This window comes from Marmota monax, unplaced genomic scaffold (genome assembly GCF_021218885.2).
Source record: "Marmota monax isolate L192 unplaced genomic scaffold, Marmota_monax_Labrador192_F-V1.1 WCK01_AAM20220418_F8-fsc00187, whole genome shotgun sequence".
Taxonomy (NCBI): Eukaryota; Metazoa; Chordata; class Mammalia; order Rodentia; family Sciuridae; genus Marmota; species Marmota monax.
The window spans coordinates 3168387-3194880 of NW_026694837.1; the positions used below are offsets into that span (position 1 = coordinate 3168387).

Sequence of the window (26494 nt, forward strand, 5' to 3'; positions counted from 1 at the left end):
TTGTAAAAAAGGCTTCTTTATTGAGAGCAGCGAGTGTAAAAAAACAAAAACAAAAAAAAAAACCACAAAACAAACATCAACAACAACGACGATAAAAATGTGAGGCAGGAGTGGCCCACCCCACCATCTCCTCCAGGGCCCACCCTCACCTCCCATGCCCACCCACCCCACGCTGCAATTACATACAAAAGCCGCCCATGGTGCATACAAAAAGGGCGGGTTATAAGTGTCAAAAGCTCCTGAAAACTCCTTCATCTGCCAGGCACTTAGGATGAGGAAAGGAGAGAACCATGGGGGTAAGACATGGGTCTGGGTAGTGTGCACAAGCTCACGGCGGGGAGGACCACTTGCTATGTCCTCCACAGTCCTGGTGGGATCCCTAGGTGGGAACCGTGGGTTAAAAGGCCCCTTGGCACTGTGTGCCCAGAGCTAGCTAGCCAGCCCGGAACTTGAGTATATTATGGAACTCCCCCCAAACCCAGCTCACCCCCAGCCTAGCCCTCCCCTGGCAAAGTTGGCAGATGAGTGGCAGAGCTGGACTTGGTCAAAAGGAGAAGATGCAGGCCAGAAATAGGGGTTACCTGAGGCACCCACATTGTCCCTCATGAGGGAAGGGGTGGCAGAGAAAGCTGCCCAGCCCAAGGCCTAGTCACCCAGACTGGTGACTGGGTCTGAATCAGCCTCCCTAAGGGCTGAGAGTCAGGAAAAAAGAGGGAAGTCTGCCTGCTGTGTGTGGGCAGGAACCCTGGGGCCCAGGAGGACAGGGATCTTGCCCATCATGCTGTAGGCTCCTCTCAAGAGGTGTCCTCTCCCCTGCCCATGCCATCCTGAGGCACAGCCCATTGGGTTCCCTCCTCACGGCTTGCTGTCTGCAGGGCTGTCTCCCAGGGAATTGGCAATCTCGCTGAAGGAGGGCCGGTCCTTGGGGCTGAGGGCCCAGCAACGCTGCATCAGCCGGTAGAGCTTAGAAGGGCAGCCCTCAGGCTGAGGAAGTTTAGACTTCCCAGCCTGCAAATCTGCAGGGAAGATGGGTGGAGTGTTAGGCAAAACATTTAACAACCTTTCCAATACCTTGTGAGGCCTATCGTTCTCATAAGCAGTCACATAAGTATGACTCCTGGAGTGCTGTCCAGTGATGTATGGATCTTGACTCAAGCAAATATCCTGCAAGTCCTGTGGGAGCTTAAGTTATTTGATGGACACACAACATTGCAGTTGGAGCAGGAGTTGGGGACAAGAGCTATTTGCCAACCAGTACAAAAGTATTTTAGTACTTTATTTAACAACTGGAGTAGTCCTATCTGTGTACTTGCTAAATACCAGTCCTAGGAGGGCCCTAAGAAAACTCTGGTGTGTGTGTGTGTGTTGGGGGGGCATCTGGAATCATCCTTGGGAATACAGCTACCTACCTGCCAGAACTTCGTCATCTGCCTGCCCACCATGGGGCATCTCTCCATGGGTGAACACTTCCCACATCAGCACTCCAAAGGCCCAGACATCAGACTTGGTGGAGAAGTCACCTTCCAGGATGGCCTCAGGGGACATCCAGCGTAGGGGCACCCAAGCCTGGCGGAAGTGGTAGTACTCACTGCAGGATAGAAGCAACACAAGAAGCACAGTTGGATGGGGCCAGGACCTTGAGTCCCAGCCTCCTGCCATGTCTGGGACTCCTCCTTGGGCTGAGGTATTTCTCCAACAAGACACTTAGAGAAATTGATAATATATGTCCTGAGCACCAGGGTACACTGGGTAAATTCTGGAGACATCCACATGGGGTTTTAGGGTTTAAATATTCCATTAAAATAATATTTTGCGTAAATGTTAATTAAAAAGAAAACTAATAATCATACACACTCTGTAATGGTTAAAAAAATTGTGAAAAAGAACTCATTAGGGATAGAATTGTAGCTCAGTGGTAGAGCGCTTGCCTAGCATGTGTGAAGCACTGGGTTCGATCCTCAGCACCACATAAAAATAAATAAAATAAAGGTCCATCAACAACTAAAAAAAATTTTAAAAAGAGAATGTCTTAAAAAAAATGAACTCATTGAATGGAAAGAGTTTTATTAGTGATAAACCAACTGTGACCAAAGCAACAGTCAGATGAACTGGGGTGACTTGGAACTAGGTGACTCAGGGGAGGTTCCCGGAGGGCGCCACCTAGCATGTGTAGGCATTCCAGAGCCATCTCTGCCCATAAGGCTGAGTTTCGAGTCTTAGTCTTCAAAATAATAACTATTGAATTTAGGAAGTTACAGAGGATGCCATATGAATAGTTACACTACATAAAAACTATTAAACAGTTTGCCTAGTTATAACAACAAAAAGGTGTATCATTTTTTGTCACTACAGAAAACTTACAAACATCAGGGACTCACTGCTGGGAAGCCTGATGTACCTTTGGACAGAGGATGGGAAGGCTCTGCTCCCTTCCGGGCCTTCCTACTTTGGACTAAGTAGTCATGAAGTTCTTTCCCACATACCCCCAAACTTTATCTGCCCTCTGCCCATCACCCTCTGGGAAGGAGTACAGAGCCCCCATTCTTCTAGGCCCTTCTACCTGTTGTACACGTCCTTGCTGAGACCTAGGGCCGACACCTTCACCTGTCTTTGGGCACTGACCAGGCAGTTGCGAGCAGCCAAGTCCTTGTGTACAAAGCGGTTGTTGGACAGGTGCTCCATGCCCAGGGCCACCTGGGTGCACAGGGCCACCTGGAGAGAAAATAAGGGTCTGTCAGAACAGTCCAGATCCAGGGCTTAAGGTGACCTCCCTTGACACAACCCTTGTTGTGCTACTTAGGAAGCCCAACAACAAAATAACCTCAGCTTCCTTTTCTATAAAATGAGGATAATACAGTACCTGCTTCACTAAGTTGCTAGAAGGCTGAATTAAATGAAATAAAGTGCTTGACATCATTCTGATACACAGCAAGTATGAGACCGAATGAGTAGTACATGGGGCTGGAACATAGAGTAACCATTTGTTGAGTAAGAAATAACTGGACAGTAATACCAGCTTATATCTTTAGGGGTTACTTCTTCTTTTTCTTTTACTTTAAAAGTAGGTATTTTGCATTAGTTTAAGTAAAAAACTCTGTGTGTGTGTGTGTGTGTGAGAGAGAGAGAGAGAGAGAGAGAATACAGACACACGAGACTGGGTGCCTCCAAGGAAGTAAACTGGAGTCTAGGGAATAAAGAGATAGGTTAACTTTTAGCTTAATTTTTTTAGATTGGGGCAGGGAAGCAAATCAACAATGCTAGCACCCCAGAAACTCCCAAGGATTCCCTCTCAATGCTACATTCTCCCCCACCACTAGCCAAGTATGGTGGTGCATGCCTGTAATCCCAGCAACTTGGGAGGCTGAAGCAGGAGGATTGCAAGTTCAAGGCCAGCCTCTGCAATTTAGTGAGGCCCTGTCTCAAAAAATAAAATAAAAGACTAGAGATGTATGTAGCTCAGTGGTTGAGTGCCCCTGGGTTCGATCCTCAGTACTACCAAAAGAAAAAAGAAGGGATCCCTGTGAACTGTGGAAATTACTGAATAAGTTACTGGCCAGCTATGTGTCCTTCAGGCCTACAGATTCACTCTAAGGATCCCTAAAGGAGAAGTCACTCACTACATAATGCAATCATGAAGGGATGAAGAACACGGTTAGTAACCAAAGTCACCAGTGATCAAGGAAATACAAACCAAGACCCGTGACACATCAATTTACACACAACCGATTGCAAAAGTTCAAAAGCCTGCCTTCAACTTATCTCAAATGGTTCAGAAATAAATGCATAAAAATGATAATATGCTCATATGTCTCTCTCTGTGTGTGTATATATACACACACACATATATATATACACACACACACACAGAATTATAAAGGAAATGGGGCAAAATATAAAAAATTGAGTCTGGATATAGGTTTGTAGGAGATTCTTAAACTTTTCTTATTACCTTTTTTTTTTTTTTTTGCAATGCTAGGGACTGAACCCAGGACCTCATAGAGCACTAGGGAAGTGCTCCATCACTGAGCTACATCCCCATCCCTTTATTTTTTTAAACAATTCCTTTTTTTTTAATACCCTGATTTGTTTATTTAGCTTTTTTATGTGGTGCTGGGCATTGAATACAGTGCCTCAAGCATGGCAAGGCAAGCGCTCTACCACTGAGCCACAACCCGGCCCCTGTTACTTTGAGACAGGTTCTAAATTGCCCAGACTGGCCTTGAACTTGCAATCCTCCTTCTTAGCCTCCCAGTTAGCTGGCATTATAGGCATGTGCCACTGTGACCAGCTTGTTGTTACACTCTTCAAAATACGAAATACCAAAACTAAAATTTACCTACCCCTAACATACAAATAGCCAATAAGCACATTTTTAAAAACCAACAATAACTGACTAAATAAATAAAAGCAGGCCACAGAGGCTGGGGGTTGAAGGGTTGATTTTAGATAACAGGAGACATCTCCTCTGTAACCCACCCCCCCCCAAAAAAAAAACCTCATGTACGAATAAAAAAATAAACAAATATATGGGGCTGGGTTTGTAGTTTGTAGTTTAGTGGTAGAGCACTTGCCTTGCATGCATGAGGCACTGGGTTCTATCCTTAGCACTATATAAATATAAATAAAATAAAGATATTGTGTCCATCTACAACTAAAATAAATAAATAAATAAATAAATAAATATATTGTGTCCATCTACAGCTAAAAAATAATATTAAAAAAAAGCTAGTTTGTAGATTTCCTATTAGCAAATTAGACTCCTCTGTGGACCAATAATGAGATTATGTTATGAATTAACCAAGGATTATTTATGGTTAATCTGATTCTACACTTCTGGGGAGGGAAGGAGGGAGGGGGGGAGGGAAGGAGGGAGGGAGGGAGGAAGGAAGAGAGAGAGAGAGAAAGAAAGAAAGAAAGAAAGAAAGAAAGAAAGAAAGAAAGAAAGAAAGAAAGAAAGAAAAGAAAAAAAGAAAGAAAGAAAAGGGACGGGAGGGAATAGGGGGCTGCTACCAAGTTACTTCACGCAGGCGAGAGGTCAGCCTTTCAGTGGAAAGGAAGGGCTGGGGGTGTGTAGCTTAGTGATGGAGCATGTGCTTAGCATGCTCAAGGTGTTGGGCTCCATCCGCATCATTGGAATAAATAAACAAGCAAATAAATAAAAGAGGCCGGGGAAGGACACTGCTGAGTACATACTGGGCCAGCTGCCTTTTCTCACGTGCACTCTGAGGCAGGGCTCATCCTCAGCTTTGCCCAGGATCCACAGCCAGGTTTTACATACAGCCCAGTGTCAACACCACAGCTACCTCTCCTGGGTCACATCACTGTTGAGGGGCTGGCTGCCCACCTTTACAGAACTGGCCCTTTGGCTTCCCTTCACCAGACTGGCCCCCAGGGTTATAGGCAGGCTTGTAGAGAAGCACAGCCCAAGTGCTGGCAGAGGGGTCATTCCAAAGTGGCTCTTAGCCTTCTTGTGCACTGGCCAGTGACATCCCTGTGGGTCTCCACTGGTGGTTTGCTAACTAGGGTCACAGCCTGTTAATATACTATGAAACCAATTTACCGAATCTTAACCAACATTAAAAATAAATGAAAACAACGGAATAGAAAATAGCACATCACCATGTGGCTATCTAAATTTAAGTTAATTGAAACTTCCTAAGATTTAAAATTGAACTCCTCAGTCACTCTAACCACATTCCAGGTCCTCAATAGCCACATGGGGCTAGTGCTGACCATATTGGCCAGGAAAGATACGGAAAATTCCATCATTGTAGGGGGCTCTATTAGACAGCACTGATCTAAACCACTACCAGAGTGGACCTTGCTATACAACCAATGTGTTGCCTGGCACTCTATCAACACAGATGTTGCAAACAAATGATACCATCAGAACTGGGGAAAATTTTTTTTTTTTGATATATTTCATTATCAAAGTAAAGACACAAAATCTCTGGATAGCTTCCAACCAACACAGGGTTAAAGAGGGGCCAGGTGGACAATCTGCCGGGATTACTGAGCAGCCCTGGGTGCAGGTGCTGCACTAGGTCTCCAGGGCAAAATAGAAGCCAATTCCCCAAATGATCTCTGGAAGACCATTCTCAGAATGTCCTAAGTGCCTCTCGTGGTCTAAAAGTGCTTAATGATCAGTGGTCATCATAAACCAGGTTAACTCTGCTTCAGGCATTAAAACCCCAGGGCATTGTCCTATCTGTAAGTGGCAGACAACCACTTTGGTATTGTGCCCTCCTTAGACCTGCAGCTCCCCTCAGCCTGCTCTCACTAGATCTAGCTCACAAGCTAAGCAATCTACTACAAGTCAAGAGAAACAGAAAAGTGGACCTGGCATGGTGACTAACATGCTGTTTCTCCAGAGAGGCAGTGTTTCTGGAAATACTGGCTAAGTGAGGATAGTAAAAGAGAATTCTGTTATTCCCTAGCCAAGTAAGTCTTTCCTTGCTTCTGTTATATCCTAGCCAAGTAAGAGTTTCCTTGCAAGATGCCATAAGATGGCCATTGGATTAATTGTCAAATACTGTTATAATATCCTGTTCTTTGGTAAACACCAGACCCACCCTTTCCTTTCCAACTTTATCACCTGGAGGGTTTGCCCAACTCCCAGCTAACCCACTATGACTACTAAGCTCTTCCCACAATGGGCTTTCTGTTTCTGCCCAAGCATCTGACTGGATAAAGCACAGACCTCCAGGTATGCTAAGCTGAACCTGCTCCTCCTTGTTGCGTAGTAGGTGATCCATTTAAAATGCAAGCACAGGTCATTTCTCTGGCTGCTACTGTCCTCTGACATCATCCTATCAACTACTCTAACAAGCATTACCTACAATTGTGCCAACTCCCAGGGCCCATGTCTTTCATTTCTATGGCTGCCCACAGCTGTCTTAAAATTCCCCTGGGGCTCCTCTTAGCCCACTCACCTTCCTTCCAACTCTAGTTGGCCAGAGAATAGCCAGCCCACTGCCCCAGCTTCCTCTAAAACCTTGACTTTTCCTCCTTCCATTCACTCCTGTAGGCCTTAGCAATATGAAGTGAGAACGCAGCTCACTACATTATTAGAAGAAGGAAATACCTAAAAAGTTTTGGTATATCATTCCTAAGAATTTTCATTTTTATGGAATCCCCCAAAGCATTGTTTTTGAACAGCTCATCCAGACCCACATGGGGGGCTGGGGTTATACTCAGTGGTGGAGCACTTGCCTGGCATGTGTAAGGCACTGGGTTTGATCCTCAGCACCACATAAAAATAAATACAGTATTGTGTCCACCTACAACTAAACATATTAAAAAAAAAAAGACCCATATGGGTCTTGAAACCAATTTAGTAGGTTTAAAAAGCAAGAAAAAAAATCTGGGCCCAGTGACACACACCTGTAATCCCAGCAGGGGAGGCTGAGGTGGGAAGATTGCAAGTTTGAGGTCAGCCTCAACAATTTACCAAGGCCCTAACCAGCTTAGTGAGACCCTATCTCAAAATAAAAATAAATAAATAAAAAGGGCTAGGGATGTAGCTTACTGGTAAAGTGCCTCTGGGTTCAATCCCCAATACCACCACCAAAAAAAAAAAAAAAAAAGAATAAGATAGTACATATCAAGTACATCAAATGTAGTGTTGTGAAAGTTCAATTTTAGTTATATATATATGCATGCTTGTGTGCATGTGTGGAAGGGTATACATGCTGGGTCATGAGCAAAATGCATTTCTTATAAGAAATCCCAATCAAAAACCATTTCAAAGTCACTGGTTTCCAACAGGGTTCCTCAAAAATTTTTTTTCTTTTTTGATACTAGGGCCTTCAGCATTCAGGCTCCTAGAACTTTATGAGCTTAAGAATCTGCTACAGAGGATGGGGTTGTAGCTCAGTGGTAGAGCATGTGCTTAGCACGCACAAGACCTGGGTTCAATCTCCCGCACCTAAATAAATAAATAAATAAATAAATAAATAAATAATGAGCTGAAGAGATTATTTTAAAGATTTAGGTCCTCAGGGGTTGGGGTTGTGGCTCAGTGGCAGAGCGCAAGACTTGCGCGTGTGAGGTACTGGGTTTGATCCTCAGTACCACATAAAAATAAAAATATTGTGTCCATCTACAACTAAAAAAATATTAAAAAAAAAAAAAAGATTTAGGTCCTCAGGCCCCAATCACAAGCACTCTGATTTCCTCATTCTGAAGTATGGTCTAGAAAAATTTTAAGACAATGTCTCACTATTTTGCCAGGCTGGTCTCAACCTACTTGTGCCCGGAAGGATCACTGCATTCAAGTGATCGATCCTCCTGCCTCAGCCTTCCAAGTAGCTGGGATTCAGGTGTGTTGCACCATGCTCAGTGAAATCTGCTTTTCTTTTCTTTCTCTTTTTCTTATTGGTACCAGAGATTGAACCCTGGAGCCCTCTACCACTAAGCTTCAGCTCCATTCCTTTTTATTTTTTTGAGACAGGGTCTTGCTAAGTTGCTGAAACTGGACTCAAATTTGCCATCTTCCTGCCTTAACTTCCTGAATTGCTGGGATTACAGGCATGTGCCACCATGCCCCACTGAAATCTTCATTTTTGAAAAGCATTTCTCCTATGTGATGCAGAATAGTGTCCTCAGAAAGTATGGAACTCAACTTTTTGAAACTCCCTCATCAAATTCAAAATGCTATAGGAAAAAAAAAAAAAAGCTGGGGGGGTATATTTAGCTAAGGTGAGAATAACTCTCAAAAGTGTCCCTCAGGTCACTTGACAGAGATAGCTGACTTCCTGTCAGCCTACCTCCCTGACCCAGACACACAAACTTACCTTGATCTCCTCCCTCTTGAAGCCATCATCCCCTTCCTGCCATTCAACTACTTCCTGTCCTTGAGAACTGGACTCAATGGCTTTTTCTACCAGGAAGCCTTCTTTGTTAATCACAGCTGTCTGTCCACCTGAAGGACTCGATTGTCATCAACATCTCTCATCGATGCCTCCCACTCACTTCCGAGTGGTACCTCAAGTCCCCAGGTCTGTAATGTCAGACTCATTTACCTAATCTCCCCCACTAAAACCTAAGAGCCTGAGGGCAGGCTGTCCATTCAGAGAAGGGCCAGCTACCCCTGGAGCCTGGTGAAACCCACTCAGGGCCACACCCAGCCAACAGGCCCTGGGACTTGGACTACATGCAGCCTCCCTACTCAGCTCACCACAGGCAAATAGGTGTCTGGTTCCAAGGAAAGCTCCTGCCCCAAAGGCAAGGGCCAGAGCTGCTTTCTATGTGACGTCACTATGAGAATACAAGGCTATTTTCAGGCTCCATAAGTGGGGCAAGTCCCTTAACCTTTCTAAGTTTCAGATTCTTCCTCCACAAAATGGGGATAATAACATATATTTCAGGGGACAACAGTGATGAGTAAGATAACCCATATGAAGTTCTTACTATAGAGCCTGATCCTTAGGGAGCACTGAATAAAACAGCAGCTCTGTTACTATTACTGCCCTTGCTCTCGGCCCACTCTTGGGACCTTTCTCCCCACCTCCTCACCTTCTGCTTGGTGCTGAGGGGCTGTGACTTCAACTTCTCATCCTTGCTCTTGGAAATCCTCAGGAATTGTTTGAGATCTCCCTAAAGGAAGAGCCAAGCATCTGTGAGGGCAGAGTCCAGCTATGGCACGAGTGTTAGCCCTGCCTTAGTTTACTTACTAAAGCAGTAAACTAAGCAGGCAGGCGCCTACACAGATTCTGCCTAGGGAGATGGTGAGAAGTCCTGACCCCGAAGGCCCTCCCAACCTGCCCCCTCTCCTGTGGGGAAAGCTCACCAGAAATGTGGGAATTAAAAGTCACATACGAAATGCCTTCTAGGAGCTTTGTCAGAAAAGGAGGAGAGCTGTCCTTCCTACCCTGACAAAGCTTCTGCCCTTAGGAAGCCAGGATGAAAAAACAGGCCCCTACCCTGTCCTCACAGATCCCTGAGAAGAAACCCCTGTCCTTCAGGGGTTTATAATCTAATGGACAAAAATGAACATGGAGAATACCAGCAGCTGAAATATACACAAAGCACCTGTAAGTACTTGTTAACGGACACACTGAGAATACTCCCTCCCCCGCCCACTCCAGAGCTGGGAGACTTAACAAGGGGATCAGGGACTAGAGCAACTGGGGAATGAAGAGGAAAGGGCAGCTCTGGGAAGGGGCTGGGTGGAAAGGAGAAGGCTGATGCAAGGCTAACACATGCCAGAAGAGGAACTGGGGAGGCAGTGGGAAAGAAGGAAAGGAAGGAGAAAGAAAAGGAGGGAAGGGGTGAGGGAAGGAAGGGAAGAAGGAAGAAAGGCCAGCCAGCTAGTCAGCCTGGTCTAACAAGTTTATTCTCAAGGGGTGACAAGTCCTGGGGGGAAACCTATAACAAATCAAAGATAAGAATCAGGGGCTGGGGTTGCAGCTCAGTGGTACAGTGCTTGCCTAACACACGTGAGGCAATGGGTTCAATTCTCAGCACCATATAAAAATAAATAAATAAAACAAAGTTATTATGCCCATGTACAACTAAAAACAAAACAAAACAAAATTAAAAAAAAAAAAAAAAAAAAAAAAAGGTCAGAATCAGGGAAGTTGACCCAGAAGATACCCTAGAACAACTTAGGATCAAGCAGACACCAACAGGAAAGATGAGGTGATGGTGAAGGAAGGGCAGGTGTCGGAGAACTGGGAGGGTAGGGAGCAGAGCATCTCAAGGTGGCAAAAGCAGGTGGGCAGAGGTCTCAGCTGAGACCACATAAGATAAGACCTCCAAGGTGTCCCTGCCCCCATCTCTGCTAGCATACCAGGTCCACATATTCCAGCACCATGTAGTGGGGCTCAGCCTCCCGGCACAGCCCCAAGAGCCGCACCACATTGGCATGATTCAGTTTCCCGAACATCTCAAACTCCCTCCGGAAGTCCAGTTGCTGCTGCTCGTCCTTGCTCTGCAGACTCTTCACAAGCACTAGGGTCTCTGCCACACCCTCTTCCAAGCCCTGTGCCTTCGCCAGGAACACCTCCCCAAACTCGCTTTTCCCTGTGGGTACAGATCTGGGTCAGGCAGCTGCCTTTACCCAAGCAGAGGAAATCACTAGCTTGGGGAGGACCTATGGCCTCACATACAGTGGGGAGTCTTTGCTCCACCCCACCTACCCTGGTGGGCACTAGCCCTGGTTCTGTTCATCCCTCTCCCTGGGATTCAATGACTCCAAGAGTAAAATAAAATGGTTGGACAGATAGCATTTTCCAAACGGTGGTTTACATAACAATTTTTGGTGGTTTATGATAAACGTGTTTAATAGTTAAATGTTTTAAAGTAAGTTACAAAAAAAGCCAACTAGTACAAACCCATAATTCTCACATTTTTTCATATAAAAAAGTTAACTTTGCTTTGTTTTCTCAGTACTGGGAATTGAACTCAGGGGTGCTTTACCACTGAGCTACTTCCCAGTCCTTTTTATTTTTTATTTTAAGACAGGGTCTCACTAAGTTGCCTAGGTTGGCCTTGAACCTGTCTCCAAGTAGCTGGGATTATAGGCATGTGCCACCACATCCAAGGTGTCAATTTATAAAAACATCAAGAGAATAATACCATAGGCAGGATCACAGGCAAGACACAATCTGTATGGAGGTAGCCTAGCACACAGGGGACACCCTAGACAATATCTCCACCTATGCTCTGCCATCTCTTACATGCTAGGGTTCATAGACATCAGGGTCACCACCTGGCTATCACCAAGGCTCAGAACAGGCCTGGTGACATGTAATGAAGCAAGATCATCTGTAACTAAGGCAACATACCCAGCGTGGTAATGGGCTGCAGGCTGGCCCGTGGGAAGTGCATCTTATCACTTGTGCTGTGACGCTTGTTGGTGGCTGCAGAGCCAGAGCCCAAACTAGTCAAAGCCACTTCTTCCTGGATCTCTGCTGAGGTTTGCCCATTCTGCAAAGGCCCACCTGGAAACATGGGACACGGGGGCGTGTCAGAATGAGACCTAACACTCCAGCTACCATGGGGACCTCAGATCTTTCCCTGTCTCCCTTGCTTGCCATGTGGGGCCAATCACCTTGTTCCATGTGATAGGGTCAATGCCACTGACAAATTGATGAGGCTGAGAGGAGAAGCAGGGATGGGTTTCTCTTAGTATATGACCACTTACTGATGTAGCTGATTACGACCTCTGAAATAACACACTGCAGAAGTCTGAACCACCAGTCCCTGAACACCAAATTTCAATCAGGGCTTTTCTGTTCATGGGGCCTCCTATGGGCATGGTCCTAACAGCCACAAGGGGGAAATCACAATGGGTGAAACCCAAGCCCTGCTCTGAACGCCTAAGCTGATAGGAGACCCACAAATGACCCTAGGGAGTGCCCTGTCAGGGGAAGAGGTTAGGAAGATAGACATAAAGAGATTGCCCTTGGGGGACTGTCAGACATGGGGGGAGAGATGTGCTACAGAAACATGTATGCATATACTGGATCTTATGTGTCATTTCGTGCTGGGAGATGCCTGGGAAACAGGCAGTGGTCAAGAGGTTCCAATGAGGAAGAATTGAGTGAGGCTGTTCAGAAGCTAAGGCCCTGGGAACAGGCCAACACCAGGCTTCCAGCTGGGGTGGGACAGTCCCAGTTCCAACACAGACCTTCAGTGCCAGGGCTTACTCCTCTGTGGCGAGGGAGGGGTCCACCTCCAGGGGTCCTCACCATTCAGGCACTCCATCTCCGGCTCCTCACCCTCAGGCTGCTTCTGCAGGCGCTTGGCTTTGCAGCGCTTCTTGCAATAGAACATGAGGCCCAGCACCGCGATGATATAGGCCACAGCAGCGCCCACTGACAGCCCAATGGTCTGGATCATCTTGTAAGGAGGAGGGCTGCCTGGGCCCTCGGAATCTTCCAGCACGGGCTTATCTAGAGACACATAGATGAGTTTGGACAGGGGCTACTGCAGCAAATCAAGCCCTGTTTCTCTACTAAACCATCCCACCTCACATATGACAACTTCTAGATATTTCTTGGCCTAATAAAGGCAGAGAGACAGGGGAAGTTCACTACCTTTACTGGCTTTAATGAGGGCCAGCAGGTCCTTGTACCCATGAAGGTCACTGAAGCTCTGAAGGAGATGAGCCCAGTGATTCCCCAACTGGCTGTGCATCAGAACTCAAGACAGGGATATATATGAAAAATTCCTCTCAGGGAGCCACCACAAACCCACACTATTAACAAGTTTCCTAAGTGACTCGATATTGTAAGCAAGTCCTGAAGAACATTTAGAAGCTTCCAATTTAGAATCCTAGTCATGGCCTAGCAGAGAGCAGGGATCTCAATAAGCCTATGTGTACAAGGGGTCTGCTAGTCTAGGGGCTTTCAATGGCATATGGAGAAAGCTCCAAGGGGTCATCAGCTGAACTGAAGGCAAGAGGAGTCCATAAAGGATCCCTCAGGGGCTGGGGATGTGGCTCAAGCAGTAACACACTCGCTTGGCATGCGCGGGGCGCTGGGTTCGATCCTCAGGACCACATAAAAATAAAATAAAGATGTTGGGTCCGCCGAAAACTGAAAAATAAATATTTAAAAATTCTCTCTCTCTCTTAAAAAAAAAAAGGATCCCTCAGTTCTCACGTGTACCCCAACAGCTTCAACCAAGGGTCTGGCTACTTCATTTTCATTCATTTAAGCTTCCACATAATATGCTATTTAGAAAAACAATTATTCTGCTAAATCAAGAGTTTGTGAACCTTTCATTTAAACCCTTCTATGGGCTGGGGCTATAGCTCAGTGGTAGAGCACTTGACCAGGATGTGTGAGGCATTGGGTTCAAGCTTTAGCACCACATGAAAATAAATAAATAAATAAAAGATATTGTATCTACCTACAACTAAAAAAATAAAAAAGGAACCCCAAATGGGAGCTACCGCCTCCAAGGGCATAGAGCTGGTTAGCAGAAGTCTGATCCAGGGCCTTTTTACCTGACGCATCATCCTTTGGTCCTGCAGGCCAAAGCCACCTTGTCCTACTACATCCTGACATGATCCCCTCCCCACCCACTCAGGTAGCTGTATGGCTGCTGCAAAGACCCAAGGAGAAGCATTTTAGGAAGAGGACACTCCCCTCCCCACCCAACATACACATCCCAGCTGCAGAACGTTTAAATGACAGTAATCCTAAGCAAGGAATCTAAGAATGTGCCATGGCACAGTGGAGGGGAAACTGCTGAGTCTCCTCCCCCATCACAAAAAGGATGCCTTCTATGTATGATGAGAAAGAAGCCTGGCTGCACCACTTCTGTGCAAGACACCCCCCTGGGCCATACCCACAACGTAGAGGGGGGCCTCCGTGTGTTTGATGTTGCAGCTGTTGCCTGCAATGCAGGTGTAGCGGCCTGAGTCCTCGGGGGCCACATCATGGATCACAAGGGAGCCGTTCTGGAAGATGTGCATCCTGCCCAGAGAGAACAACAGCACTGCCCACCTGGCCAGCTTCTGAGCCAGAACTGCAGAAGAGGTAAAGTGGGTGTGGAAGGGAGGATGTTCTACCTGGGTCCTAGCTTGGTAGGATCTAGGATGCGGTCTTTGCCCTTCCACTGAATGAGTGGCTTGGGGTCCCCCTGGGCCTCACACCGCAGCAGGGCCGTGTGGCCCTGGTACACGGTTGTGCGCTCTGGCTCTACCTTGAAGGTGATGAAAACTGGATGGGAAGAGACCAGCAAGGGATAGGAGTGGTGAGCAAATGGGGCCAATAAGGGGATAGGCTGTGACCCCCCAGAAGGCCTGCCAGCCCTGACTGGTCACACCTGCTACAGTGAGCTGAACATGTGCACGGATCTGGCCCTGTGGCCCATTGGAGGCAATGCAAGTGTAGTTTCCAGCGTCATCTCTGGTCACCCGGGCAAAGTGCAGGGTACCAGCATTGTCGGTCACCCACTCCGGAAGACTGCTCCCATCTGCAGGGAAAAGGAAGGGACATTATGGGATGGACCAGAATTACAATGGGTGGCTGGCAATGCCCTCAGTCACCCACCTCTACTCAAAAATAAGCCATCACTCCTTATTACCATAGACAAAGTCCAAACTTGTGGCAAGGCGCAGTGGCACATGCCTTTAATCCCAGTAGCTTGAGAGGCTGAGGCAGGAGGATTGAGAGTTCAAAGCTAACCTCAGCAACTTAGCAAGGCCCTAAGCAATGTAGTGAGACCCTGTCTCTAAATAGAATATAAAAAAAGGCTAAGGATGTGGCTCAGTTGTTTTAAGTGCCCCTGAGTTTAATCCCTGACACCAAAAAAAAAAAAAAAAAAAACCAACAAACTTCTGTGCCAGATGTTGGAAGTCCACCACTATTTTTTTTCCCCCCAATTACTAGTCTCACCTTCTCCTACTGCCCATGCAACATTCCACTCTGCCAAACTGGACTTCTGAGTAGAACAAAGGTTGGCTTTGTTTTCATCTCACTGCCTGTCACTCCTCACTCCTAGAACCAACCCATTCTTGCTATCTGCTAATATCTCAGCCTCCAGATTCATTTTGAGTCCCACATCCCTTGCAGAACCTACAACCCTACTCCCACTCGTACTGTTAGTGGGAATATAAAAATTGATCCAGGATGCAGTGGTGCATGCTCATAATCCCAGCAACTTGAGAGGCTGAAGCAGGAGGATCACAAGTTCAAGACCAGCCTTAGCAACTTAGAGAGGCCTTAAGCAATTTAATGAGACTCTGTCTCAAAATAAAAAATAAAAATAAAAAGGGCTGTGGATGTGGCTCAGTGACTAGGTACCCCTGGGTTCAATCACTTGTACCAAAAGAACAAAACAGCTGGGCACAGTGGCACACACCTATGATCACAGCTATTTGGGAAGCTGAGGCAGGAGGATTGCAAGTTTAAGATCAGTCTCAGCAACTTAGTGAGGTCTTAGGGAACTTAGCAAAACCCTGTCTCAAAATAGAAATAAAAAGGGCTGTGGATGTGGCTGGGTTGTAAGCACACCTGGGTTCAATCTCCAGTAGCAAAGAAAACAAAACTGGCCAATCCCTTTAAAAAACAATTTGGCAACTCACAATCCCCTGCTTTTTTTTTTTTTTTTTTTTGCAGTATTGGGGATAGAACCCATGGGCCTTCTACCACTGAGTTGCGTTGCTGGCCCTTTTTATTTTGAGACAGGGTCTTGTTAACTTAACCAAGATGGTTTCAAACTTGTGATCGTACTGCCTCAGCCTCCCAAGTAGGCTTTCACCACCACACCCAGCTGTTCAAACCCTTTTATACATAATTATTCCATTTCTGGAACTCTTTCCCAAAGGAGGCAGGAGGATCACAAGTTTGAGGCTAATGTGGGCTATTTAGTAAGACCTAGTCTCAAAATAAAAATAAAAAGAGCCAGAGATGTAGCTCAGTGGTAGATTGCTTGTCTAGCATGTGCAAAAGCCCTGGGTTCCATCCCTAGTATCACCACTGCCCCCCCCCCCAAAAAAAAAAGGAAAAGAAAGAAAAGAGAAAACTCAGGCATAGAAGCATATGCCTGAAATCCTAGCAAGAGGAGAATCACAAATTTGAAGCAAGCCTGGGCAACTAAGTAAAACTCGAAATAAAATTTTTAAAAAGGGCTGGAAACATAGCTCAGTCTTAAAGCCTTCCTGGGTTCAATCTGCTAGTACTGCAAAAATAAGTAGATAAAGTTAAAAAAATATAATAAATGACATATAGTTGGGCTGGGGGTGTAGCTCAGTGGTAAAGTGCTTACCTAGCACATGAGAGGTTTTGGGTTTGGTCCCCAACACCACACAAAAATTTGATTTTTAGGGGCTGGTGTTGTGGCTCAGTGGTTGAGCACTTGCCTAGCATATGTGAGGCACTGGATTTGATTCTTAGCACAACATATAAATAAATGAATAAAATAAAGATCCATCAACAACTAAAAAAATTTGGTTTTTTTGAAACATAATATATAGTTATTATCTGTACCTTGTTTCTAAAATAAGCCACATCTTACTCATCAAGCTGAATAAGTGAAAACTATGTATATATATATATATATATATATATATATATATAAAATAAATTGCTACGTAAAAACAAAGAGGCACAGAAAAAGGACATACACTCAAGAAAATGGATAATGGGATTACCATCCCCACCCCCCTCTCAAAATTTTCTAAAGGAGGCCACATTACTTATGTCAGAAAGAAAAAATTAAGACTTCACAGCACTGTCTTGATTGACCCAACCACTTGCTGCCTTGAGACGTCTTCCGTTTTGTCCAACGCTGCAATTTGACCCTTTCTGGATCTGGCTTTTCCTTCATAACTGGATTACACATTAGACCTACATCTCTCATCTATCCTCACATTTCCTGGTGTGGTGCTGGGCACTCAATGGGCTCTCAGACATGCACACCTATTAGTGGACTGCCCTGCCTCCCATGTACAAGATACCCACCTGCCCGTACCCACTTAATTGTGGGCTTCTCTCGGCCGGTGGCTGAGCAGGGCACAGTAGCCTCCTTATCAAACTCCATGCACTGCTGTGGCTGGGGTGGCGGCGTGAACTTGAGCTTTTCTGTTTCAACAGAAGGCAGGCAGATGGGGAGAAAGAGGAGAAACTGAGGCAGCTAAAGGCCAGGGGCAGACCCGCTACTCCTTCCCCATCACTTTCCTGCCCAGACGGCCAGGCACTCTCCCCGCACATCACACATGCTGGCTCACCCAGCACTTGGACACGGGCCTGGGCCTCAATGCTGCCGGCTGGAGTGCTGCTCACACAGCGGTACCATGTCCCGTCGTACACCTCCACGCTGTTGATGCGCAAGGTCCCATTCTTAGAGATCTCGAACCTCGAGTCCTGCAGCACATGGTCAAGAGGTACAGCAAGTGAACCCACACAACAGCTCCCAGCAGGCGGCCTCAGAGGGAAGAGAGCTCTTGGGGTGAGCAGAGACGAAAGCAGCAGAAGGAAATCCCCTCATATGGCACATCCACCAGCAACCTTCTCATCTCACCTCAGAGATAAGCATCTGGTTCCGGTACCAGATGACCATGGGTTTAGGTGTGGCTTGGGTTAGGCAATGCAAGTAGCCTGGTTTGCCTTCCTCTAGCTGGCTGTCTTGGGGCTTCTTCAGCCATGTGGGCACAGCTAGAGGGACAGGAAAGAACAGGGAAGGCTGTTTAACAGTTCTCCAGGGCTGGGGATATAGCTCAGTTGGTAGAGTGCTTACCGTGCATGCACAAGGCCCTGGGTTCAATCCCCAGCACCACCAAAACAAACAAAAAACAAACAAACAAAACAAAACAAAAAAACCCCCCAGGTCTCCAGAGCCAAAGGACACACCCCCAAGAAGTTCTAATATCCCACTGGGCCCTGAGTTCAGAAGTCAGAGGCTGCTTGGGTGATTACTGCAGCAATAAGCTCTTAGGGTAATTCCAGCTCCTTTCCAACACTATCTTAGTTAATGTCACAATAAACCCCCAAGGTAAATATTCTTCTATTTCATTGCTAAGAAAACAGGTTCAAAGAAGTAATGGTGATTGGCTAATACATGAGAGAGATGGGATTTAAAATGCTGGTGTATGTAACTCCAATACCCTGGCTCTGAATTCCTCCACAACGTGCCAAGGCTCAGTGCTCAGATACCTGTTCTACTCTAGCCATAGTAGCTCCCCTAAACGATCTCATCCAATCCATGACCTTCAATAACAAACCTATACCCTGACTCCGATTGCCCACCCCCACCATGAGCTTCAGACTTGTAATACAGATGCCTACTATACACAGCTGCCAAATGGAAATTCAGGCATTCAAGCTTCATGAGTATAAAGGAGAACACATCATTTCCACCAAAATCCGTTAGGCTGCTTGCAATGATAGCTGTCAACTGTCTTCCCATCCATTTCATCTCCTTAATGTGATGGTAACACTTTCCCCACCAAAAGACACCCCATTTCTCTACTCCCTGGAAGGTGGAATCTGGGTGGCCAGTGACTTGCCTTGTCCAACAGAACATAATGAAAGGGCTGCAGCTCCTGCTTTTGCACTCTTGGAATCTGGCTTCCACATGAGCAAGACTGGCCTAGCTAACTGGAGAAGAAGGCTCTGTCAATTGCCAGACTTGTGAATGAGGTCATCCGGGAGTAGCCTGCCACCAGCTGAGCTATGAACTGACCACAAACGTGTGGGAGCCCAGTTGACAGCACATGGAGCTGAAACCCCCGACAGAATCAAAAGCAAATCAACCAGGTTTAGGAGTGGCTTATTATGTGGCAGTGGAAAACTGATAACACTTTAATACAAGCTGAAGTCCTCGCTAAGTTCTTACAAGGTCTCTACCTCTCCAATGACCTTAGCTGCTCTCACCACCATTTATTCAGCTCAGGCCTACACGCTATGCTGTTCCTCCAATTCATAAATCCATTTCTGTCTTGGGATCTATCATGTGGCTGGTTCTCTCCTTAAGTACAAACTCAAATGCTACCATCTACTGAGGTCTTCCCTAAACTTCCCTTCATCCCATCCTGGTCCTCTCTGTCACTTACCCTATGTTAGTTTTTCTTTATAGCTGTACTACCACTTAAAAATTATATATTTGTTCATTCAACTGTTTTTCTCATTTTCTTCATCTCCCCACTAGAAGAAAAGCCCCACAAGCGGAGGAGTGTTTTCTTTGCTCCCCACTGCATTTCCAGTCCCAGAAGAGTAGCTAGCATGGAGAAGGCACTCACCTAATCTCTGCTGGTCTAGACGCAGTCCTGGCTTGCCGTTCTCCAAACTCTACCTTCTACCAAGCAGCAACTGAACCAGCCTTGCTTTTATCAGGCACCCTTCTCAAATTCCACAGGCCTCCCTTTTGAAAGTTACACAGAACACCCAGCATGGCTCATTCAGTGAATGATCAAGACCTGTAGTTCCCAAACTTGGGCATACAGAAGCACTTGTTAAAGACACCTCTGCAGATGGAGAGTAGGGCCCTGAAGTCTGAATATTTAAAAGAATCCCAAATGAAGAAATGACCACAGACCCCGTTGGAGAAGAGCTGACTGCAGCTTGTATTTGTCTGCATGTTGCTGTGTAAGTGTCCTGAGCACCTGTTCCCTGTGTGCTGCAGCTTCCCACTTGAACCAGTACCGGAACATGAGAGAGAGCACATCTTTTGAGATTCCAGTATCATATTTATGGGAATAACACCATCACAACTTTACATTTACAGAGTCCTTTTCATGTTCAAATCTTCGCAAATTTACCCACGTGAAAAGATTAGTAATGTAAAGGTAAGTGGAAGACACAGATAACAAAACAGTCTGTACATGTATGTGCCTTGGGGTATACTATAGTTTGTATTATATATCCTTTGAAACTATCACAAAAGCTTGCAATGAGATATGATATAAAGAAATAGAAAACAAAAATAAATAAATCCTACTGAACACAGTGGTGTATACCTGACAATCCCAGCTACTCAGGCTGAGGAAGGAGGATTAAAAATTTGAGGCCAACCTGGGCAATTTAGTGAGACCCTATCTCAAAATAAAAATTTTTAAAAGGGCTGAAGTTGTAGCTTAGTGGTATAGCACCTGCCTAACATATTTAAGGCCCTAGGCTCAATCCCCAGTATGACTAATCAACCAAATAAATAAATCCCTATATCTATCGCAAGGTATATACAAGGCTTTATCCTATGTGTTTTTGGTCATATCTATTGCTCCCCCCACTTTTTTATTGGTACTGAGGTTGAACCAGGGGTGCTATTTCATTGAGCTACACCCCTAGTCCTTTATTTTTTTATTTTTGAGACAGGGTCTCTCTACATTGCTGAAGCTAGCCTCAGGTTTCTAAGTTGTTGGGATTACAGATGTGTACCACCTGCCCCTGGCTAGTAAGTAATATATTTATTAAAGAAACTTATAAAATATAACAAATATGAGAAATTAAAACACAGTGAAAATCATCTATTATTTTGTCCACCATTACTTCCTGAAAAAGAAAAATAGGATTTTTTTTAAAAAAAATATTGTTTTAGTTGTCAATGGACCTTTATTTATTTATTGCAGTGCTAAGAATCGAACCCAGTGCCTCATGCATGCACACTGAGCCACAACTCCAGAACCAAAAAAGATCTTTTTTATATACTGCATTTGATCTTTCCAACAACCTTGTAAGGTAGATAGTGGGTTATTGACCCACTTTATGTATGAGGTGACTGAGGCCTAGCAAGGCAGATGACATGCTATCCATGGTTATTCTACTCATTAGAAACTGAGTGAACCCAGGTCTCCAGACTCCCAGTCAAGTGCTCTTTCCTCTGCGGCAAAAGGACCATTTTCCTGTGAGTGCTGTAACTATTTCCTCTGATGTGCTATGCCAAACTTTATGCCTGGCTCCCCACTTTCTCCCAACATCACCTCCCAGCTGGTGACCGATCCCCAAGGCTGGGGGGCCTAGAGCTAAGACGGCCTCAGTTGAGCACCAAAGAAGGCTTCGTGTATTACACCAGAGTCCAAGCCCTCCTACGACATGGGCTTCCCTCCACCTCTCCTCAACCTTCAGAGAAAATGGACTCACTGGCCACAGTGATGTTGAGGTCCTGTCGCCGTTGACCAGCCAGGTTGGCTGCATGGCAGGTGTAGACACCAGCATCGCTCTCGGCAGTAATGGCAAACACCAGTTCATAGTCCTTCTGGTAGACTCTGCCATGGGTAGGCAGTCGGACTCCTGCATGCTCCCACCATACACTGGGCTCTGGCAGACCCTGGGGAGGCACACATGCCACACGCTCCTCGTTGCCAGCTGTGAACACCCGTGGCTCAAATGGTAGCATGTCTTCAATCTCTGCAGGGTTGTAAGGGGAAGGTTACCAGCCTGATTTCTGTGAGTCCTGGGATACATGATGTTTTCCCCCAGCAAGCCTGGGGCCCCTTCCAGTCACAAATCCTCCCCTGTAGCCCTCTATACCACCTCTTACTAGCCCTATCCTCCTTCTCCCTCTGCCCTCCCGCTGGTAGCTGAGTGAAAAGAGGAGCCTAAATATCTACATGTCACTGCAGCACCAAGGGCTCACCTGCCAGGTGAAGCTTGGCCTCCAGGATGATGGGTGGACCCCTCTGTCCCTGGCCAATGCAGCGGTAGGTTCCTGCATTGCGTGGTCGGACCTGGGTCAGCAGCAGGGACCCATTGGCAAACACCGTGGCTCTGCGGAGATGTGGGGGACTACAGAGGGGAGAGAGGACTATTTGGAAGAAGTGGCCCATAGGCCTCCTTCTGGAAGGGCATACAATGGAATTCTATCCTGCAGAGGTCAGGAATGTCCTCAAGCCTAAAGCCAGGCCATGAGCCTCAGAGCCTAAGGATCCACACCCTCAAGAACCAGGGTCATGCCTGACACTACAAAAGTGCTATCTGCTTTCCTAGAGCCTGGGCAAGGAGCAGAAGTCCCAACAGAGGGACTAGATGCTCCTAGAACCTCTGGAGGTATTTGCCTCCTCCAAAAAGTGTGTAAGTGTGTGCATGTGTAGTGTGAATAGTGTTTTTGCCTTAGACCTTTTTATCCAGAAGGTGATCACATAGGTCCCGTGTCCCTCCCACCCTTGGATCTCTTAACTCTCTTCCTCATCCCAGAAGACCCAGGGGGAAGGCTGGAGGGGGAAGAAAGCCATCCCTAGCTCACAGGGTGCCTTCATATGACTCTTCCCTTTGTTGGACTCATTTTGTAAAAACAAAACATTATACTGCCATCTTCTGGAAATACGAAGTAATACATGTACAAATCCATGATATCTGTTATTTGAACTAAATCTGCATCTCCTTGGGAGAACATATGTACAGTCCACAACCTGTTTCACAGTACTGGAAGGCTCCCAGCCAGATGTCTTACCGACTGCGGTTGTTGATTGGAGTATCATCCTCAAAGACCCACTGCAGGTTTGGGGGTGGTTGGGCTGAGAACTGACAATGAAACATGGCCTCCTCATTCCTTGCCACTACCACATTCTGGGGTGCCAGCACCACCCTGGCAAAGCTTTCATCTGCAATGAGTAGAAGTGCAGCAAGGTCAGCAGGCAGGGTAGTAAGCCCTCTCCTATCTTGGCCTCGCCTCTTCTGACCCCAAGCCAGGCTTACCTGCAATGCTCAAGGAGAAGTTCTGGCTGCTGCAGGCCTGGCCAAAGGCATTGTGGGCACAGCAAGAATAGAGGCCACTGTGATCAGGACTGGCCGGTCGAAGGGTCAGATTCCGCTCCCTGCTGCTGACTGTGTGGTTGCTCTGGCTGTCAGAGAGGGGGATCCCATCTCGGAACCACTGGTAGGTGGGCCTGTGGGGCAGAGGAGGTCAGTAGCAAGGAGGAAGGGATATTCAGCGGACAGGACAGAGAGACCCTCAGTCTACAAATGGAGAAACTGAGACCTGAGGAGGGGAAGTGCACAAAGGCACACATCATTCAGGGACAGAATCAGAGTGAGATTCCAGATCTCTCAGTTCTCAGAATCTAGGCTCACTCAGCACACAGTGCTGGCCCTCCTCCAATCCCCAGGGGCTGGCATGGGGCAACTAGGGACAGGCGAAGAGCAGTGGTCAGGGGAGCAAGGTCCAACTGCAGAGGCTAGGATTTGGGGGGACATCCTGCTTGTCTAGAACAGCCCTCTCTCATCCACCCTCCTTGGCTCCTTACCGAGGGTGCCCGTCAATGTGACAACGAAGCGTGACCTGGGTCTGTGGCTGGATCTCAGCTTCTGAGGCTGGATGCTTCAGGACCACAGGACCTGCCTCAATCCCTATAGCAGAGGCCACAGTGGCAGTGAGGTCAGAGCAGCAGCAGAGGGGAAGCAGGAAAATCGGGAAACCACTGAATTGTAAGGCTCTGGATACAGTGACCACTGAGGCCCTGGCTGGTCAGGCCTGAAATGTGGCAGGCGGCCTCACGGCCCCTCCCTCAGCAGAAGATAAATGGGCCAAGACTTCAAGGGGGAAAAATACTTTTGGAAAAAATGAGATTCTCAGTAGAGTATGTGCTTAGCATGGGTTCAATCCCCAGCAAGAAATGGAGACTTCTAACTTCTTCTTATCTACGTAAGCAGAAAGAACTGACCACAACTGCACTGTCTTCCCCTTTCAACGGGCAATGAGAAAAACTGAGCAAAGGTGGTGAAGGTGGTGTCCCCAAAGCTCAATAGTTAAGGATCTGACAAGGGTCCCAGGTACTGTCCCCAGGTTCTCACATTTGATGTTGAAGGTGGCATTGGTACTTCGGACTTCCTCTCCGGTGACATTATCCCGAGCCACACATTGGAAGGCACCAGAGTCCTGCAGCCGGTCCACAGCTACAAAGCTCAGGCTGTTTCCCTCGGCAAAACGCCGTTCAGTATCTTGGACAGGGGACCCGTTGAGCAGCCAGTACAGATGCACTGGGCCCGTGGCTTGGACTTTACAGAAGAGCAGGGCCCGGCGCCCCTGCAGTGCATCCTGGGAGGACGGCTCCTTGATGAAGACAATGTCTGCCTGGATACCTGCAGATGGGGACACAGAAGAGGCAGGATCAGGAGTTGCAGCTTCTGTCTGAACACAGCCCACCATGTATAAAGAAGGAATGGGGTTGTGTACACAAGACGTTTCCAATAAGTACAGGGATGAAAAATCACATTACCACAACTGGCAAGGATCCACTAAGGAACTTAAACTGCTGGATGCTCTGCAGAATATAAAGATGGTGCCCTCCTTACAACACCTGCAGGACCAGATCCTGGGAGGTCTGGAAGACAAGCTGAGGAGCAGAGCACAACAGCAGGTAACCTGGCCCCTGACCCCATCAGGATCAAGACACTGAGCAAAGTTAAATCCTAGGAAGATCATCTGCACTCACACACTCACTGAGGGTACTGGTGGAAGTAGCCAGGGGACAGAGAAGCTTTGAAGCCCACTTAAAGGTGCTTACCAGTCCAACATTCCTGAGGGGCTTCCCCATCACTGGGAAAGCCAATATTCTCTAAAAACCTGGGCTATTGCCAAAGGCATGCCAAGGTCACCCTTGTGTCCTGTGTGCTATCCCCAAGAATCTGTGAGTCAAGTGGTACCAGGTTTTCACCTGAAGCCATTCCCCCTCCAGCACCACCATTGTTCAGCTGTGGCCAGAGAGGAAGGACCAACCACAGACAAGGGGGCCCTATGACCAAAGGTGGAACAGCAGTCAGTGGGAACAAAGGAAAGAGAAGCCTATACTGAGCACAGATGGGGTACGAAGGCGGAGGGCAGGGCTGGGCAAGTGGGCGGCTGGTTACAATGGCAGCAGGAATAACACTGGGCTTTCACCTGGCCCATGTGGGCGCCCTGCAGAGGCCTAAAACTGCTGGGCCTTGAACATGGAAGAGGATGCTCCCACTGCCCAGAAGAAGCAGGCTCTGCTCTCAGCCAAACTAGGACGTACAAGGACAAGGAGACTCACAGGGTCTCAAACCAACGGAGACTAATTGTGGCCCAGAGACCACCCTTCCAAGACCCTGGAAGTGGGGTTTGGTTCTTTAAGGCATGAAGTCGGTGTCAAAATAAGACCAGGGCTGGGTCCAGATGAGGGATTGTCCTGGTGTTGATCCATCTGCCAACCTGCCAGCCCACATCTCCCAATACAAAACAGTTGTGGAGTAGAAGCAGCCCAGAGCACCCCTATTACTTCTCCATGGAGCACTGTGCTTCTCTGAGTGGACAATTCACCGGGGTGGGCCATCCACTTCCACTGTGGGTTAACATCCCATTTGTTAACCCACAGTGGAAGTTAACAAATCTGCCTCCAGGCACTGCTGAGCACCCCTACTCACCATGCTAATCCAAATACACCCCTACACATTTCCAAATGCTACACCAGGGTATGGCCCTGCCCCAGCCTCACATTTTGATCCAACTTCCTTATAGTACAGATGGGTAAATCCAGGCCCAGAAATGCAAAAGATATGCCCAAGATCAGACAGCTCACATATGGCAAAGCCAGGATCGCAACACAAAGAAGCCAAGTCCCAGCTCCACACTCTTCCCAGCCCCACCCTGGAAGTATCTGATCCTACAATGGGGAGTCAGTCACCTTCCCTACAGTCAGCAAGAGAAGTAGACAATGCCAGGCTCACAAAGGCAACCAGAGAACACTGGCTGAACTGAAATAACCTGGAGGCAATGTGGGGCAAGACCTGGCATCTGGAATACTTCCTGACCACTTCTCATGACACATGCAGGCAGACTTAGGCTGCGGCACCAGTGGATCTCTATAAATGTGACTCACCAAAATCTTGGGCTCCTCAACCTTGAACTCTCAAGATACTAATCAAAAATCAAAGAGAGATCTCCTGCTTTCAAAGTGTGGGTGAACCCCACTTTACCCACTCAGCTTCTGCAGGTATGTTGGGAAGCCAGAAGCCTCACTCACACATGGATGGTTAAGGGTTTGGATTCAGGCAGGTTGGGCTCAAATCCTGTCACAATTAGTGTGTCTGACCTTGGGCAAGTGACAGAGCCTCCTCTGCCTTGTTCATGAGGGTATCACGGGTTC

General features: G+C 46.9%; 1 protein-coding gene across 1 annotated transcript in view; it reads right to left on the reverse strand.

The window, feature by feature from the left end:
• The window catches only part of Ptk7 (protein tyrosine kinase 7 (inactive)), a 67361-nt gene continuing 40867 nt past the window's right edge, over positions 1 to 26494 (reverse strand). Inside the window, exons 2-20 of the mRNA XM_046426213.2 lie at positions 24183 to 24470; positions 23636 to 23738; positions 23088 to 23278; positions 22843 to 22993; positions 22030 to 22178; positions 21534 to 21800; positions 17980 to 18113; positions 17687 to 17822; positions 17421 to 17540; positions 14782 to 14931; positions 14525 to 14675; positions 14302 to 14429; positions 12696 to 12899; positions 11790 to 11945; positions 10793 to 11025; positions 9517 to 9597; positions 2561 to 2712; positions 1410 to 1588; positions 1 to 1016 (exon numbers count right to left, since the gene is read on the reverse strand). Of these exons, the coding sequence (XP_046282169.1) occupies positions 856 to 1016; positions 1410 to 1588; positions 2561 to 2712; positions 9517 to 9597; positions 10793 to 11025; positions 11790 to 11945; positions 12696 to 12899; positions 14302 to 14429; positions 14525 to 14675; positions 14782 to 14931; positions 17421 to 17540; positions 17687 to 17822; positions 17980 to 18113; positions 21534 to 21800; positions 22030 to 22178; positions 22843 to 22993; positions 23088 to 23278; positions 23636 to 23738; positions 24183 to 24470 (3134 nt within the window). The 3' untranslated portion in view covers positions 1 to 855. The remainder of the gene's footprint in view (positions 1017 to 1409; positions 1589 to 2560; positions 2713 to 9516; positions 9598 to 10792; positions 11026 to 11789; positions 11946 to 12695; positions 12900 to 14301; positions 14430 to 14524; positions 14676 to 14781; positions 14932 to 17420; positions 17541 to 17686; positions 17823 to 17979; positions 18114 to 21533; positions 21801 to 22029; positions 22179 to 22842; positions 22994 to 23087; positions 23279 to 23635; positions 23739 to 24182; positions 24471 to 26494) is intronic.